This window comes from Scyliorhinus torazame, chromosome 17 (assembly GCF_047496885.1).
Source record: "Scyliorhinus torazame isolate Kashiwa2021f chromosome 17, sScyTor2.1, whole genome shotgun sequence".
Classification (NCBI taxonomy): Eukaryota; Metazoa; Chordata; class Chondrichthyes; order Carcharhiniformes; family Scyliorhinidae; genus Scyliorhinus; species Scyliorhinus torazame.
In genome coordinates, this window is record NC_092723.1 from 178,597,664 (window position 1) to 178,615,921 (window position 18,258).

Here is an 18,258-nt window from a genome sequence, read left to right on the forward strand (position 1 = left end):
AAGACGCGGAGGATTTCCAGACGGCGTTCGCAGCACTGAAAAGTCTCTATGTCCGCCCAGTTAACCAAATCTACACTCGCTACCAGCTCGCGACGAGACGGCAAAGTCCCGGAGAATCGAATGACGAGTTCTACGCCGCGCTGCTGATTTTGGGACGAGCCTGCAGCTGCCCTTCGGTGAACGCAAATGAACACACGGACATGTTAATGCGCGATGCTTTTGTGGCAGGTATGAATTCCTCCCAAATCCGCCAAAGACTTCGAGAAAAAGAGTCGCAAGGACTCTCAGAGGCACGGGCCCTAGCAGCCTCCCTAGACGTGGCCGCGCGGAATACCCGCGCCTACGGCCCCGACCGCGCGGCAGCCCATTGGGCTCCGTACGTACCCGTCGCGACAAACCCACCCCCCCGGACACCCCACAGGCTTGCGCGGTCCAAACGCCAAGTCGCACCGGGGGCGCCCGCTGCTATTTCTGTGGCCAGGCGAAACACACCCGGCAGCGCTGCCCGGCCCGTGCAGCAATCTGCAAGAGCTGCGGGAAAAAGGGCCATTTCGCGGTTGTGTGCCGGTCCCGCGAGGTCGCCGCTGTCCCGGGAGAACAGGGAGCCCTGCACGCCGCTTACGCTCCCCAACCCCCCCAGCGCCCCATGTACGACCCGCAGTCGCAGCCACTCTGGGTCCCGACCACCGCGGTCCCGGGAGAACAGGGAGCCCTGCACGCCGCTTACGCTCCCCAACCCCCCCCCCCCGTCCCCACGTATGACCCGCCGGCGCTACCAATTTGGGTCCCGACCACCGCTCTCCCCAGAGATGAGGGAGCCCCGCGCGGTCCTAACGCTCCCCAACCCCCCCAGCGCCCCATGTGCGACCCGCAGACGCCGCCATTTTGGGTCCCGGCCACCACGAGGGGAGGAAGGGCACCGCCATCTTGGACCACCCCAGACCTGTACGACGCATGGGGGCGGCCATTTTGTCCACCCCCGCCGCCATCTTGTGACCCCCCAGCCATGTGCGATGTATGGGGGCAGCCATTTTGTTCATCCCCGACGCCATCTTGGACGGCAACAACGGACCCCAGTGTCGACGGCTCCACGGGGTTCGAGGAAGATGCTCCACTACTACAACCACGTCTCGCTTCAATAACGCTCGATCAAGCTCGACCCCGGACACTCCAGACGACGTCGACAACGGTGCTAATAAACGGGCACGAGACACCAAGCCTAGTCGACTCCGGGAGCTCGGAGAGCTTTATGCACCCCGACACGGTAAGACGCTGTTCCTTGACCACCTATCCCAGCGCACAAAAGATTTCCCTAGCTGCAGGATCCCACTCCGTACAGATCAAAGGTTTCTGCATAGTTACCCTAACGGTGCAGGGGAGGGAGTTCAAAAACTACAAACTACACGTCCTTCCCCAACTCTGCGCCCCCACATTACTGGGATTAGATTTCCAGTGCAATCTACAGAGCCTTACGTTCAAATTCGGCGGCCCAATACCCCCATTCACTATCTGCGGCCTCGCAACCCTCAAGGTGCAACCCCCGTCCTTGTTTGCGAACCTCACCCCGGATTGCAAACCCGTCGCCACTAGGAGCAGACGGTACAGCGCCCAGGACCGGACCTTCATTCGGTCCGAAGTCCAGCAGCTACTAAAGGAAGGCATAATCCAGGCCAGCAATAGTCCCTGGAGAGCGCAGGTGGTAGTAGTGAAGACAGGGGAGAAACAAAGGATGGTCATAGACTATAGCCAGACCATCAACAGGTACACACAACTAGACGCGTACCCTCTCCCCCGCATATCCAACATGGTCAATCGGATTGCCCAATATAAAGTCTTCTCCACCGTGGACCTCAAGTCCGCCTACCATCAGCTCCCCATCCGCCCAAGTGACCGCAAGTACACAGCCTTCGAGGCAGACGGGCGATTATACCATTTCCTAAGGGTCCCATTTGGCGTCACAAACGGGGTCTCGGTCTTCCAATGGGAGATGGACCGAATGGTTGATCAACATGGGTTGCGGGCCACGTTCCCGTATCTCGACAATGTAACCATCTGCGGCCACGACCAGCAGGACCACGACGCCAACCTCCAAAAATTCCTCCAGACCGCCAAAGCCTTGAACCTCACGTACAACGAGGACAAGTGCGTTTTTAGCACCAACCGGCTAGCCATTCTGGGCTACGTAGTGCGCAATGGGATAATAGGCCCCGACCCCGAACGTATGCACGCCCTCATGGAATTTCCCCTCCCGCACTGCTCAAAAGCCCTGAAACGCTGCCTGGGGTTCTTTTCATACTACGCCCAGTGGGTCCCCCAGTACGCAGACAAGGCCCGCCCCCTAATACAGACCACGACCTTCCCTCTGTCGACAGAGGCTTGCCAGGCCTTCAGCCGCATCAAAGCGGATATCGCAAAGGCCACGATGCGCGCCATCGATGAGTCCCTCCCCTTCCAGGTCGAGAGCGGTGCCTCCGACGTAGCTCTAGCGGCCACCCTTAACCAAGCGGGCAGACCCGTGGCCTTTTTCTCCCGAACCCTCCACGCTTCAGAAATCCGCAACTCCTCAGTGGAAAAGGAAGCCCAAGCCATGGTGGAAGCGGTGCAACATTGGAGGTATTACCTGGCCGGCAGGAGATTCACGCTCCTCACCGACCAACGGTCGGTAGCCTTCATGTTCGATAATGCACTGCGGGGCAAAATCAAAAACGACAAGATCTTAAGGTGGAGGATCGAGCTCTCCACCTTCAACTACGAGATCTTGTATCGTCCCGGAAAGCTGAACGAGCTGTCCGATGCCCTATCCCGCGGCACATGTGCCAACGCACAAATTAACCGCCTCCAAACCCTCCACGAGGACCTCTGCCACCCGGGGGTCACTCGGTTTTTCCACTTTATCAAGTCCCGCAACCTCCCATACTCTTTAGAGGAGGTCCGTACAATCACAAGGGACTGCCACATCTGCACAGAATGCAAACCGCATTTTTTCAGGCCGGATGGTGCGCACCTGATTAAGGCTTCCCGCCCCTTTGAACGCCTTAGTCTGGATTTCAAAGGGCCCCTGCCCTCCACCGACCGCAACACATACTTCCTTAATGTGGTGGACGAGTACTCCCGCTTCCCATTCGCCATCCCCTGCTCTGACATGACCGCGGCCACAGTCATTAAAGCCCTGAACACCATCTTCACACTGTTCGGTTGCCCCGCATACGTCCACAGTGACAGGGGGTCCTCTTTCATGAGTGACGAGCTGCGCCAGTTCCTGCTCAGCAAGGGCATAGCCTCAAGCAGGACGACCAGCTACAACCCCCGGGGGAACGGGCAAGTAGAGAGGGAGAACGGCACAGTCTGGAAGACCGTCCTACTGGCCCTACGGTCCAGGGACCTCCCAGTTTCACGGTGGCAGGAGGTCCTCCCGGACGCTCTCCACTCCATCCGGTCACTATTATGTACGAGCACTAATCAAACGCCTCATGAGCATCTCCTTGGCTTCCCTAGGAAGTCCTCCTCTGGAACGTTGCTGCCGACCTGGCTGGCGGCCCCAGGACCCATCTTGCTCCGAAAGCATGTGCGGGCACACAAGGCGGACCCGTTGGTCGAAAGGGTTCACCTCCTCCACGCGAACCCGCAGTACGCTTACGTGGAGTACCCCGACGGCCGACAGGACACGGTCTCCCTGCGGGATCTGGCGCCCGCCGGCAACACACACACCCCCCCGACACCATTCACCCAACCCCCCCCCTTCCTGCCACCGCCACACCCCGCGACCGCCCCCTTCCCAGGAGGATCGGTTCCCCTCCCCTCAGGCCCGACCAAGAATAAAGCCCAAGCTGAAACCGTAAGGCTCCCGGAGACGACAACACCGATACAAGCACCACCACCACCACCGGGGCCGAGGCGATCAACACGGACGACCAGACCGCCCGACCGACTCGTGGCGTCGATCTAAATCAATATATGGACTTTTCACAAGAACATTTTGCTTTTTCTCCCGATACCTTCTGTAAATAGTTGAAACAGGACAAAATTGTACATACTGTATTGCCACATGAATGTTTTCCTCCCAGGACCAGCCCTGTAAACCCTTACCACCATGCGAAGCATCACCCCGCCGGGTTCATTTTTGACAAGGGGTGAATGTGGTAGTATGTATTAGGGGTCATGTGGGACTGGAAGCCCTAATGTCATTGGCTGACAGATCCCGGGTCCTGGTTGGCCGTTGACCTCTAGCTCCGCCCTGAAGGCGGAGTATAAGAAGCCGGAGTCCTCCCCCGCAGGCCATTCTACTATCGAGCTGCGGGGGAACAGACACGCTTAATAAAGCCTCATCGACTTCACTCTATTCGTCTCTCGGAGTCTTTGTGCGCTACAGTTGTTGAGCATTAAAATCCTTCAGCAAGGTAGTGCTCTAAGCCGCATGTCAATGTAGAGTTTAAATCTTGGATTAAAAAAGGTCATTTGGAATTTTTCCCAGACCCAACATTTTTAAAAGCACTATTTCCCTTTGAACATGCAGAACGCAGTGAGTACCTGCTGCTGGATAAAGTCATCAATATCGGCAACTTTCAATTTAATGATACAGAGACCAGGATTTTCTATTTTTGTTTAATGAAGTGTCAACTCAGGAATGTAAGGGGGTGCAGGGTGGGGGGGGGGGGGTGACTCACGTGGGGGTGGGAAGGTTTTGGGTGGGGGGACGTTCGGTGCCAGCTCACACGTGCCGCCCGGTGTAAATCGTTGACCTTCTTTCGCCACTGGAGGCCTGTCCTCCTCGTCACGCTGCCCTGTGGCTCACCCTCTGGGACCCTCTGGGGACAGGACATTCCTCCCGGCCCCGACCGCCTCCAGGAGCCTCCACAGGTCCGCGTCTCCAAACCTTGGGGACGGTCGTCTCGGCGCCATGGCTGCGAGCTGAGTGGGGTTTGTGGTGATGTACATCAATGTAAATGCATGTAGGCTAGCTAGACACTAGAGGGGCACAAGAGACATCACACACACACTCAACCAATAGATCAGTTAGATAGGACATGACCAATGGACATTCACGATACATACAGAGGTGACACGACCACAAGAGGGCATTACACCAATCCATATATAAAGGACACCACACACGTGATCTGGCTCTTTCCAGTGGAGACAGTCAGTGAGTAGAGTCACAGGGTTTATTCAATATTACACCCACCACGTGGATTGCAGCAACTGGTTAGTCAGTCTGGGTAGCATTAGCAGTAGTGTCGAACCCGAGTAATAGAAGTGTAAATAGTTTAATACACCTTCTATCATTGTGGCATCTGCTGTCACCCTGAGCGTTCCATCACTGTGGTTGCGGCACTCCCTGTCTGGAGTAAAGCCCGGCTTACATGAATCAAAGTCGGCGTTTGGTTGCTCCCCATCTGGAGTCTGGTCTGTTTTAACTGAGTCAGTGTTGGTCAGCTGAGATTTCTTGAAGCTGCACGTCTGGAGTGGGAACATGCAGGAATGCATTGACTTGTGGAGAGGTTCGAGCGAATGAGGGTGGAAGTATCGTGGTGTCACCGGAGTCATCAGTGGTCTCACAATGATCGTCGAGTGCCTCTGTCCACACTAGCTGAGGTCTGTCACAGAAGGTGGATCACTTAACAATTACACTGGGTCAGTAATAACAAGCAGCGGCTACAGTCCAAGAGGAATACACCAATATTCACCACAGCTATATCCACACATTTCTTCCACACCAGCAGTGCAGCCAATGACAGCTCAGGCTGGACAAATCCAGTATTCAGGCATGCAGCAGCCAGCAGTCTATGCAGCATATTCTCAAACAGGCCAGCACTACGGATTGCCCACTAATGGAATCAAGACCGAAGGAGGACTACCGCAGGCGCAATCTGCACTACAGACTGGTTGCCTTAGTTACAGCCCAGGATTTGCTGCACCCCAGCCTGGCCAGACGGCATATTCCTATCAGATGCAAGGTTCTAGTTTCACACCATCACCAGGTATTGATGCGAGCAGCAATTCTGTTTCCAATTCGGCAAGCTATAACGGTTCTCAGCAGGATCACCCTTCCAGCACAGCACTTGGCCAGAACCAGTATGTACAGTCTTATCCAACTTCAACATATGGCACATCCATGACCTCGAATAATACTGTTGATGGTACCTCTTCAACGTCAACACCTTATCAGCTACAAGATGCCATCTGACAGCACCATCACAAACATCGAAAAAAGAAAGGGACTCCAAATCAGACAGCAAAGTGATTTGACCACTTCTTGGTTCCTGTGGCACAGGGACGTTGATGCCGTTCATCACCAAGAGAGACATTTGACTATGATGATTGACGGTTTTTGGACTCACTCGAATGATTTGAACTTATTGTTTAATCACTGTTCCCATGACTTGTATATACCTTAACCTATCTACCTGTTTTTTGTTCAATTTTCTTACAGTGTACAGAAAATATGTAACATAGGAAAAGGGGGGATTTTCTGATGTGCATCAATGTAAATGCATGTAGGCTAGCTAGACACTAGAGGGAGCACCAGTGACATCACACACACACACTCAACCAATAGATCAGTTAGATAGGACATGACCAATGGACATTCACGATACACACAGCGGTGAAACGACCACAAGAGGGTATTACACCAACCCATATATAAAGGACACCACACACATGATCTGCCTCTTTCCAGTGGAGACAATCAGTGAGTACAGACACAGGGTTGATTCAATATTACACCCACCACATGGATTGCAGCAACTGGTTAGTCAGTCTGGGTAGCTATAGTAGGATTAGCAGTAGTGTCGAACCCAAGTAATAGAAATGTAAATAGTTTAATAAACATGTTGAAGTTATCTCCACGTCTGAACCTTTGTCAAGTGCACCACAAGGAGGCCGCTTATGTTATACCTACAACATAACAAATCAGGGTTGGCTGTGCAAGAGATATTTAAGTGCTGCTCGACCGTGTTAGCGGGGGTGGGGGCTGCTGGCAAACGCGGTCCTGGCGAATCGGCTGGCGAACCATGATTTGTGGCATGAAATCCTTAAGTGGATCAATTAATGTTGTACTGCGGTGACAATCTCGCCAGGCCGAGCGTCCGGAAGCTCGCGACAGTTAGAAACCTTTTCATTGAATCACGCCCAATTTATTCCCTTCCCCCTTTTGATTCTTTGTAAGAAATTCACCTTTGAGTTCCACGTTAACCAATTGGAACCAAAGCAGAATTCCTCTTCTTCTTCGCCGATCACTCGCTAACGGGTGTGATTGTCCACCTCAGAAACTCCATGGTCCTGGTCACGGGTTCTGCGGGTCCTTGCGTGGCTGATGGGCCCGATCCCGGAGTCGCATCTCCGACTCCACATTTGGCAGGTGTTTCCGGGAGTTGGGATCGGCCCTGGGACTCTCGATCGCTGGTGTTCCTTTCTCAGGCACCTCTTCCAGGAGTCGTCCTGCCGTCAGGTGTCTTTGAAGAATTGCGGCCCTTCAACCAGGATGTTCCTCCAAGTAAATGAGCAAATATTTACTGACACAAATAATTGAAAACCTGCCTTTGAAGAGGTCTTTTTAAATATTATTCCACTTGTGTGTTCATCATCGCTGACAGGAAATCAGACATCCCACATCACAACAATATCGACACTTCAAAAGCACTGATTTGGCTGTAAAGCGTTTTGATATTTCTTGAGCTTGTGAAGACTTTGTATAAAATGTCAGTCTGTTCTTCCTGTACGGATCAGATTGAGTCCATGACCAAGGTAAGATAATATAACTGGGGTAAAGTCCCCTGGCAAATCCCACCAGCCTCCTACTGTGACTCCAATGGGCAACCAGCAAGCTCCCAAGGGAAATGGCAGGCTGGCCACACTTCAGGAATCTCTCCTCTGGGTATAGCTGGTCTCCCACTCCAGTTATGCTGGAAAAACGGTGGAGGCTCCGAGGAATTTCAGCCCTGGCGTTGGTTCAAAAAATAATTACTAAGGCGAACGGAATGTTGGCCTATATCTCAAGGCACCTGAATACACAGGGGATGATGCTGTGTCACAGCTGCCCAGGGCTCTGATTAGGACCAGTTGGAAGCAAGGTAGGCAAAATCGAGTTAGGATGTTGTTACGACATCCTGGGCGAGTGCGCGATCAATTCCAGCCCCACTTGATCCGGAGCCGCGAGCGACACAATCGAATTAACCAACAATTCTTAGAAAAACACCCAAAGTCTTTGGCCCTTGGCTGCCCAATAATTACAGTCACCAAGCTTGTAAATTTGAACACAAATACATTTTGTTTACGTGCCCAGGTCTCGACTCTGCTTTCCCTTGGTCTCTGGATATCGTCCCACTGAGGCAGGAACAAAACACCACCTGTTACCGGGCAGAACACGGCCTTTTGGCCAATTCGTTGGCCACCAGCCAATCAATCGAACCGAGTCCCACCCCATCTCTTGGGTGTCGAAAAGCCTGGGTCTTGCACGCCAAAGCTGGCAGCACTGTATACTATGTTGCAACTGCCTCATTCTCTCTCGCTGCTTGTCCATCCAACCCCATTATATACGTTCTCTTCTGAGTCTCTACCCTGGGTCAGTCCTTAAACCCCTTACAAAGCATCCACAGTCACATTATCCTTTCCGGGAATGTATACAATTTTAACATTGAATTGTTGTAATATAAACTCATCGGAATAATCTTGAGTTCTGGGTCTTAAACCTCTCTGTAAACGCAAGTGGATTATGGTCTGTATAAACTAAGCTTTATTTATTGTCATGCCGGATATATACATCAAAGTGCTGAAGAGCTAGTAGCAATGATAAGGTTTCCTTTTCAATGATAGAATACATTCTTTTCATAGATTATCATAGAATTTACAGTGCAGAAGGAGGCCATTCGGCCCATCGAGTCTGCACCGGCTCTTGGAAAGAGCACCCTGGCATGGAATTCGTTTTTTTGAACAATATCCCTCTGGTCTCTCTATTCCTGCATCGTCGTCTGGTCGTAGCCCTGGCTACTGGCATTGTGGCTGTGTTAAGTGGTCTGGAAAAGCCCGGGGTGCCCAGCATCGGTTCGCTTAATATGGTCCTCAACTTCTAAAACACAGCTCAGCCGTCCGCGGACCACACCATTTTCACTTACTTCCCCAGCACACTGGTTAGAGGTGATGCTCAGTGCTGACATTCGGTACACATTTCCTATAGAAGGGGCGACGCGGTTGCACAGTGGTTAGCACTTCTGCTTCACGGGGCCGAGGACCTAGGTTCGATCCCGGCCCGGCCCACTGTCCGTGTGGAGTTTGCACATTCTCCCCGTGTCTGCGTGGGTCTCGCCCCCACAACCCAAAGATGTGCAGGCTAAGTGGATTGGCCACGCTAAATTGCCCTTTAATTGGAAAAAAAAGAATTGGGTACTCTAAATTTCTATTAAAATTTCCTATAGAATCCACATATACCCAGGAACCTCATCATTTCTGGTTTTGATTTGGGGACGGGAAGGTCTATCAATGCCCTTACTTACTGTGAGGCAGACCATCTTATGTATAATCTAAATGGGCCAATATGTCAGAGCAAAGAAATGTACAGCACAAGAACAGGCCCTTCGGCCCTTCAAGCCCGTGCCGACCATGCTGCCCGACTAAACTACAATCTTCTATAATTCCTGGGTCAGTATCCCTCTATTCCCATCCTATTCATGTATTTGTCAAGATGCCCCTTAAATGTCACTATCGTCCCTGCTTCCACCACCTCCTCCGGCAGCGAGTTCCAGGCACCCACTACCCTCTGCGTAAAAAACTTGCCTCGTACATCTACTCTAAACCTTGCCCCTCTCACCTTAAACCTATGCCCCCTAGTAATTGACCCCTCTACCCCGGGGAAAAGCCTCTGACTATCCACTCGGTCTATGCCCCTCATAATTTTGTAGACCTCTATCAGGTCGCCCCTCAACTTCCTTCGCTCCAGTGAGAACAAACCGAGTTTATTCAACCGCTCCTCATAGCTAATGCCCTCCATACCAGGCAACATTCTGGTAAATCTCTTCTGCACCCTCTCTGAAGCCTCCACATCCTTCTGGTAGTGTGGCGACCAGAATTGAACACTATACTCCAAGTGTGGCCTAACTAAGGTTCTATACAGTTGCAACATGACTTGCCAATTCTTATACTCAATACCCCGGCCAATGAAGGCAAGCATGCCGTATGCCTTCTTGACTACCTTCGCCACCTGTGTTGCCCCTTTCAGTGACTTGGGGCACGGAAAATCCCAAGTCCCAAGGTATATTAACAATACCTTGTAAATATAGTATTTTGCACCAAACAACATGTCCATCTGGGCTTAAGTCTCACCCTTGGCTCTGTTGGTAGCACCCTCGAGTCACAGGTCATGGGTTCAAACCCAACTCCAGAAACTCAAGCTCATAATCTAGGCTCTGTGCAGTACAGAGGGAGGTGCTGTATCTCGGCTGTGGTTTTAAACTGATGCCTTGTTTTGTTCCTTCTGCTGGGTGACAGATCCCACTGTACTACCGTGAAGAAGAGCGAGGAAATCCTCTCTGGTGTCCCGGTGATGGTCTCTGGTGTTACATTTCATGCAGGGAATCCGAGTTGCTGTGGCAACCAGTCTTTTACATACATGTTGTAGTCCGGAGCTACGGATAGTGATGGTCGAGGCTCCAACATTCGTTGCATCACGTGGCTGACCAGGAATCTCTCCCGCTCTTACCGCCTGCCATTGGAGTGTTTGGAAGGATTTTGCAGGTTGACTCTCACCCTGTTTGGCCGGGTTATGAAGGCACCTTCCGTGCCCATCGAGCCCTGGGGTGGGATTCGAACCCAGAACGTCTGGCACAGATGCAGCGGCGCTACCCACTGCGCCACAAGAGGCCCACCCCACCTCACCCCACCAACCCCACCACTGGTGTTGAAGGGTTATGGAGAATGGGCAGGAAAGTGGAGTTGAGGCCAAGGGAAGATCAGCCATGATCGTATTGAATGGCGGAGTGGGCTCGGAAGCCTGAATGGCCTCCTCCTAGTACTGATGGTCGTATTATGTTGAATGGTGGAGTAGGCGCAATGGGCTGTACGGATTACTCCTGCTCCTACTGTGTAGCTTCTTATTTTCTCAGTGACCACCGCTTTTACAGTACGGCAATTGGCTGTGGTGATTTGGAATACTGTAAAAGATGCTACATGAATGCAAACTCTTTCTTCACGGGACTTGCAGGAACTTACATCCTTGATAAGGCCCTTGACACATCCTGCTGTGCACCAGAACAATCAATTGTGTAGCTCTCTCGGTCAGAAGGGCATTGATTGCAAGTTCATTGTGGACTTCGTGGAGCACAATATATCATCACATTTATATACATGATAATGTACCAGTGAAATGGCAGCTTGGTGGGGGAACACTGCACTGGAGATCGAGTGGCAGAGAATTAGCTCCCCACACCGTTCTGACCTCATTTACAGAAGCATTGACAGAGATAAAGTATTTCCTGGACGTAGCTTGGAAAGATTGACAGGCGGGTCGACCAACGGCATTCGCAGACGTTTCTTGAGATTGTCAATTTCAATGAACGGTGTAGCAATAACCCGTAAGCTGCACCTCTCCGTCAGGGAGCGCTGTATGGAGGGAGGGGGAGCAATAGGGGAGTCTTGGGCAACAGAGGAACAAACTTTTCCCTGGGTTTTTTAGGTATTCCGGGGGCGACCAAGGTGGTGTCTTCTCCTGGAATGCTGGTTTAAGTCCGCACTCAGGGCATCTTGGTAAAGGAGCTGAAGTTTGCTTTATACTGTATCTGCTGACATTTTAATTTTCCCCGAGAAAGTTGACGAACGGCTGCCACCTCCGGGAGGACCCTAACATTGACTCTCTTAAGGCGAACTTTATTTTCTCGAGACTGAGAAGCCCAGCCATGTCACTAACCCAGGTCTCCACACTCGGGGGCTTCGCGCCCCTCCACATTAACAAGATCCATCTCCGGGCTACCAGGGAGGCAAAGGCCAAGACGTCGGCCTCTTTCGCCCCCTGAACTCCCGGATCTTCCGACACTCCAAAGATCTCCACCTCTGGACTCGGCACCACCTCTGTTTTTAGCACCGTGGACATTGCCTTAGCAAAACCCTGCCAAAACCCTCTAAGCTTCAGGCAGGCCCAAAACATGTGGACGCGATTCGCACTCCTGTCCTCTACCCCAAAATACCTGCTAGCTTGGAGGATTTTTAGGGAGCTGGTTGACTCCTAGTTTGCCCGCTAGTGCTCAGTAAGGAGGCGGAAGTCCTTCCTGCAGCAACCAAGTCGTGTTAGTGCTGTTCAAAGGTCCATCACCTTTCACTTGCTGCCGGAGGTTTGTAGAGGAGTTTTCCAGCATTTTGGGTGACTTTCTGGGACATTTTATCAAGACAGGCCTGTCAATATTTATGCTGGCAATTCTGTTCGGACATTAGTAGTGAATGCTGTGCTGCTCTCCCACATTAGAGTCTATATAGGAGGCACCAGGAAGAAGAGCCCCCCCTTTGATCTGCAGGACAAATGGGGCAAAGACGTTAAGGCAGCTCGAGCAAGACCCGCTGCTGCAGACGAGGGGAACAGGTGGATGAGCTGACATCCTTCCACCCATGTGGATACAGGACATCTTTCCTCCTCTGACCTCCTCCACTAGGATTCTCTCAGTCCAAGGAGCTACCTGTTAATTCCAATATGGTGAGTAATTATGAGTTGGAGACTAGCCTGTACCTTAGAACAGGTTTATCTCCAAGACAGTAACGTCACAGACTCTCCCGGTTCCTCCCAGGCAAACAGGGTGAACTGGTTTATATAATGTTGTCACGACTCCCTGACCCTTCCCCAGTTGGGGGACAGCTGTGCTTGGTTACCAACTTAAAGCGCCCAATCTGTTGCAGCACAAATTCAACGCTAGCACCACCCTCACTCACTCGGTTCCTCAGCTGTCCTGAAATGTGTGCCAGTCAGAACGGTCCACGCCCGCAGTGGAAGCGGGTGATTGGAACCCGCAATCACTGCTCCACGGAAACCTTATTTAATCAGCGCTTATACATTAAACATGGCCTGTTTCGCAACCAAGCAAATTCCCAGCATGGTCATCAGCAATAAGGTGCACGTTAAAACCAGACTTTCAAACAGATGGGCTGGATTCGCCGTTTCAGGGGCTATGGCTCCACGCCTTTGTGAAAACCGTGGCCTTTTGCGCCAGAGAAACTGGCGTCAAAAGGCCAGAGATTCACAGCCCTGCAGGGGGCTAGCAGGGAGCCGTTCTGAAGCTCGCAGTTCCAGCTGCCGATACGGCCCCCCCGCACTCCCTGGTTAGTGGCCGCGAATGTGCACGGTGGCGACCTCCAGCTGCCGCACTGTGCTCCATGGTGGACTCAGACCGCGGAGCTGGACCGGCAAACCAGTGCCCCCAATTAGCCGCGTGCCCACCCGCTCAAAAACACCCCGGTCCCGTATCGGATTGGATTTGTTTATTGTCACGTGTACCGAGGTACGGTGAAAAGTATTTTCTGCGAGCAGCTCAACAGATCATTAAGTACATGAAAATAAAATAAAATGAAAAGAAAATACATAATAGGGCAACACAAGGTATACAATGTAACTACATAAACACCGGCATTGGATGAAGCATTCAGGGTGTAGTGTTAATGAGGTCAGTCCGTAAGAGGGTCATTTAGGAGTCTGGTGACAGCGGGGAAGAAGCTGTTTTTGAGTCTGTTCGTGCGTGTTCTCAGACTCCTGTATCTCCTGCCCGATGGAAGAAGTTGGAAGTAAGCTGGGTGGGAGGGGTCTTTGATTATGCTGCCCGTTTGAGGCCCCCCCTGCCTTCTGATCGGCCCGCCCCCGACCATGGCGGCCGTGGAATCAGTCCGCAGCCGCCACGTGAGTCTCCCGATCGGCAGGCCCATGAGTGGTCCACACCACTGGGACTTCGGCCGGTGGGAGGGCGCAGAATAGCAGGGCAGGCCTCTGGCAATGGCCGCAGGTAGGGGATATGCGGCGCGGCGCACTCCCCGAGTACGCCGCTTTTCGGGGGTCGGAGAATCGAGGACCCAGCGCCGGTTCCAATTCCATGCGTGGAACTGGATTCGCCACCCCGACAGCAGGCGCGATTTTGGCGTCGGGGTGCGGAGAATCCACCCCGGTAAGTCTGAATAGCACTGTCTCCTTTTGACACCTGCTTTCACTAAAATAACTCTTTGAGTTCACAAAACATGAATTGCCTCTTTAATAGTCGCCTCCCGCCCTGGGTTGTTCCAGAAGATGGGACATTCTTCTTATTTTATATCGATCCCCCATGTTGGCTATTGTGGGTATCAGCTCCCCTCATCTTGTCCTCTTCAAAACCACCTGACATTCCCAATTAGTCCCACAATGCAACAAGAGACTATTGGCTCAAGATAAACAGGAGATCTAAGCTTCAAATTGTGCTGATTTATTCCAACCGGGAGCATCGGTACCAGAAGGAATAGCAAATACAGTGGAAGTACTGATTGAGTTCAAGCGCAGGTTAGATTGCAGCAAAACTGCTGAACCCTGAGCAGTATTTAATGTATTAACTTACAGCCAGAATCGGGAACTAGTGCATGCACTGATTTCAAACAATAACCCGACAGAATGGACAGCGGACAATTAAGGCAGATTCCTATCCATTACCTGCTAATGATCACAGCTCCCTTGTAGAGCACTGAGAAGGTTGGCATCTCGTTCAGATTCCCCCTCCTGCGACAAACGCGTTCATTACTTTCCTCATACCCACTCTGCCTCAGAGGAAGTGGGGGGAGGGACCAACACACACACACACACACACACACAGCTAAAGCTTTAAAACTGCCATGTGACAGCTCCTATGGATGTTTAATTCCTCCAGATATTAGCCCAGTTCATCCACATCATCACTATCTTCAGAAATAGATTAAGCTGCTGCAAGAAATAAAGCCAACTGCTCGTACAGCGCAGCATTGTTAGTGATACGTAAACACTGCAAATAAAATGAGCTGAAATCCCATTTGTCTTGCTAGAAACACAAACAAGGTCATGTCTGAGTTCGAATTCATCCGTCTCAAATGACAGTATCTTTCTGGTCTCAGTTACTTCATCTAGGAAGCTGCAGAGTGCGAGCTACCTTCCGCAGCCTGCTTGCAGACACTCAAGCTGCATCAGATTGACACAGAAAATAGGTTTAAATTTGAGCTATATCTTTGGCATCTGTCCAGCCCTCATTCCCCTCTGCTCCTTGTAGCGCCAGCCAACATGCCATTCTCTGCCTTCATTCTATTCTTCAAAGTTGGAAGATTGATGAGGGAATTATTCGAGCATCCCACCGAGTTCCAGATGTGTTTAGGCTTTCACTGTCTCTGCAAAATGGGTTCATAGACTCATCATAGAAGCCCTGGAGTGCAGAAGGAGGCCATTCGGCCCATCGAGTCTGCACCATTCCTCTTCACCCGAAACCCATAATCCTATAACCTAACCTATATTTTGCTGGACACTAAGGGGCCATTTAGCACGGCCAATCCCACCTAACCTGCACATCTTTGGACGGTGGGAGGAAACTCCCGGAGCACCCGGAGGAAACCCACACACACACGGGGAGAACGTGCAGACTCCACACAGCCAGTCAGCCGAGGCCAGAATCGAACCCGGGTCCCTGGAGCTGTGAGACAGCAGTGCTAACTACCATGCCGCTGTGCTTCTGGGGTCCATACCGTTGTGTAGGTGATTGCTCCAAATGCAATTTTTAATTGGAACAGTGCTGCATAAAGAGATTTCCGCCGAATCTGTGCAGGAGTGGTGAAGACATTGGAATCACAGAATCCCCAACAGTGCAGAAGGAGGCCATTCAGCCCATTGGGTCTGCACCAACCCTCTGAAAGAGCAGCCTACCTAGGCCCAATTCCCCACCCTATACCCGTACCCCAGTAACCCCTCCTCTACTTTTGGACACTAAGGGCAATTTAACACGGCCAATCCACCTAACCTGCACGTCTTTGGACGGTGGGAGGAAACCGGAGCACCCGGAGGAAACCCACGCACACACGGGGAGAACGTGCAGACTCCACACAGACATTGACCCGAGACTGGAATTGAACCTGGGACCCTGGCGCCAGTGTTAACCACTGTATTTTTGAGTTAAAATTCCATCTTGGGATGTGGGCTGCCCATCCCTAATTGCCCTTGAACTGAACGGCTCGCTAGCCATTTCAGTGAGGGGGCAGTTAAGAGTCAACCTGTGTGGGCCTGGAGTCACGAGTAGGCCAGACTGGCAGATTTCCTCCTCTGAAGGGCATCAAATGGGTTTTTACGACAATCAGCAATGGTTTCATGATCATCATTAGGCTTTTCATTCCAGATTTATAGTGAATTCAAATTTCACCATCTGCCCTGGTGAGATTCGAACCCGGGGACCATTACCCTGGGTGTCTGGATTACTTGTCCAGGGACAATACCACCGTGCCACCGCCTCCCTAGTGATGATTAATGGGAAGTGAACCAAAGTTGATGTAAGAGCCGTGTTTCAGTTATACAAGCATGACAAACCACACATCCAGAAATCTAAAGGAAATGAGACATTTCTGCCCAACTCAAAAGTGGGGACGGCATGTGGTCATAGACCAGCCAGTCACTCCGCAGTGCCAGTAATTCGCAGTACCAAGAACAGGAAATCTCATAACAATAGTTTCAAAGGATATTGCCCTTTGCACGATTACATTTTGTGGCTTACCACTTCTGTTTGTAGAAGAAGGAAAAAGGCGCATCCCATCTCAATCGATTGCAAAACACCAGTTGTACGGCATTTTTCACCGCAGGAAACATTTTGTGTTAGAATCAGTGGAAGAACTTGCATGTACATTGACTGCACAATCTCAGGACATCTCGGTAGCACGGTAGCATAGTGGTTAGCACAATTGCTTCACAGCTCCAGGGTCTCAGGTTCGATTCCTGGCTTGGGTCACTGTCTGTGCGGAGTCTGCACGTTCTCCCCGTGTCTGCGTGGGTTTCCTCCGGGTGCTCCGGTTTCCTCCCACAGTCCAAAGATGTGCAGGTTAGATGGATTGGCCATGCCAAATTGCCCTTAAGTGTTCAAAATTGCCCTTAGTGTTGGGTGGGGTAACAGGGTTATGGGGATAGGATGGAGATATGGGCTTGGGTCAGGTGCTCTTTCAAAGAGCCGGTGCAGACTCGATGGGCCAAATGGCCTCCTTCTGCACTGTAAATTCTATGATCTCACAGGGCCTTGCAGTCAGTGACGTATTTCTGAAATGTTGTAATGAGGGGGGTAGAGAAACAGTGGTCTGCACTGCTGCTTCACTGCGCCAGGAACCCGGGTTTGATTCCGACTTTGGGTGACTGCGTGGAGTCTGCACGTTCTCCCCGTGTCTGCGTGGGTTTCCTCCGGGGGCTCCGGTTTCCTCCCACAAGTCCTGAAAGACGTGCTTGTTAGGTGAAATGGACATTCTGAATTCTCCCTCTGCGTGCCCGAACAGGTGCCGGAATGTGGCGACTAGGGGCTTTTCACAGTAACTTCATTGCAGCATTAATGTAAGCCCACTTGTGACAATAAAGATTATAATTAAGCGGAAAATTAGTGAACCAGATGGGTTTTTTACAATGGTGGCCATCGTTAAACTTTTAATTCCAGATTTTTGTTGAATTCAAACTTCATCATTTGCTCTGGTGGGATTTGAACCGGGATTCTCAGATCATTACCCTGGATATCTGGATTATAAGTCCAGTGAAAATACCACTGCACCAACCCAGCTTAATTCCCCAACCCACGGTGAACAATCGGATGATAATAAATTATGTCAGGCTGCCATTGGTTCGTTTAGTGCTATTGCTGTGGAAGCATGTATATAATTGGGATAGAGACTTGGCGGGGGGGGGGGGGGGGGGGGGGGGGGGGCGTGTTGTAGAGTAAAGTGTTAACATCTGGAGCACCTGATACTGATGTAATGTTGATGCAATGTCACCTGACGAAGAGTCTGAAACTGAAGAAGAATGCCGTGTGCCTCTTGCGAGTACAGAGTCTGAAGATGAAGATGATGAAGACGAGTACAGAGTATGAAGATGAGTACAGAGTATGAAGATGAAGATGATGAAGATGAGTACAGAGTATGAAGATGAAGATGAGTACGGAGTATGAAGATGAAGATGAGTACGGAGTATGAAGCATGCCTGATATGGTGCTTGCGTGTACAGAGTGTGAAGATGGGAGTAATGATGTCTTACTGCAATTCTAACATGCCTTGGTTAGACCACACCTGGAGCAGTGT

At 51.3% G+C, this 18,258-nt stretch overlaps 1 protein-coding gene across 1 annotated transcript in view; it reads right to left on the minus strand.

The window, feature by feature from the left end:
- Positions 1 to 14,725, minus strand: part of LOC140393491 (syntaxin-binding protein 4) — an 85,911-nt gene extending 71,186 nt beyond the window's left edge. The window contains exon 1 of the mRNA XM_072479817.1: positions 14,639 to 14,725. Within this exon, the coding sequence (XP_072335918.1) occupies positions 14,639 to 14,685 (47 nt within the window). The 5' untranslated portion in view covers positions 14,686 to 14,725. The remainder of the gene's footprint in view (positions 1 to 14,638) is intronic.
- Positions 14,726 to 18,258: the final 3,533 nt, after the last annotated feature.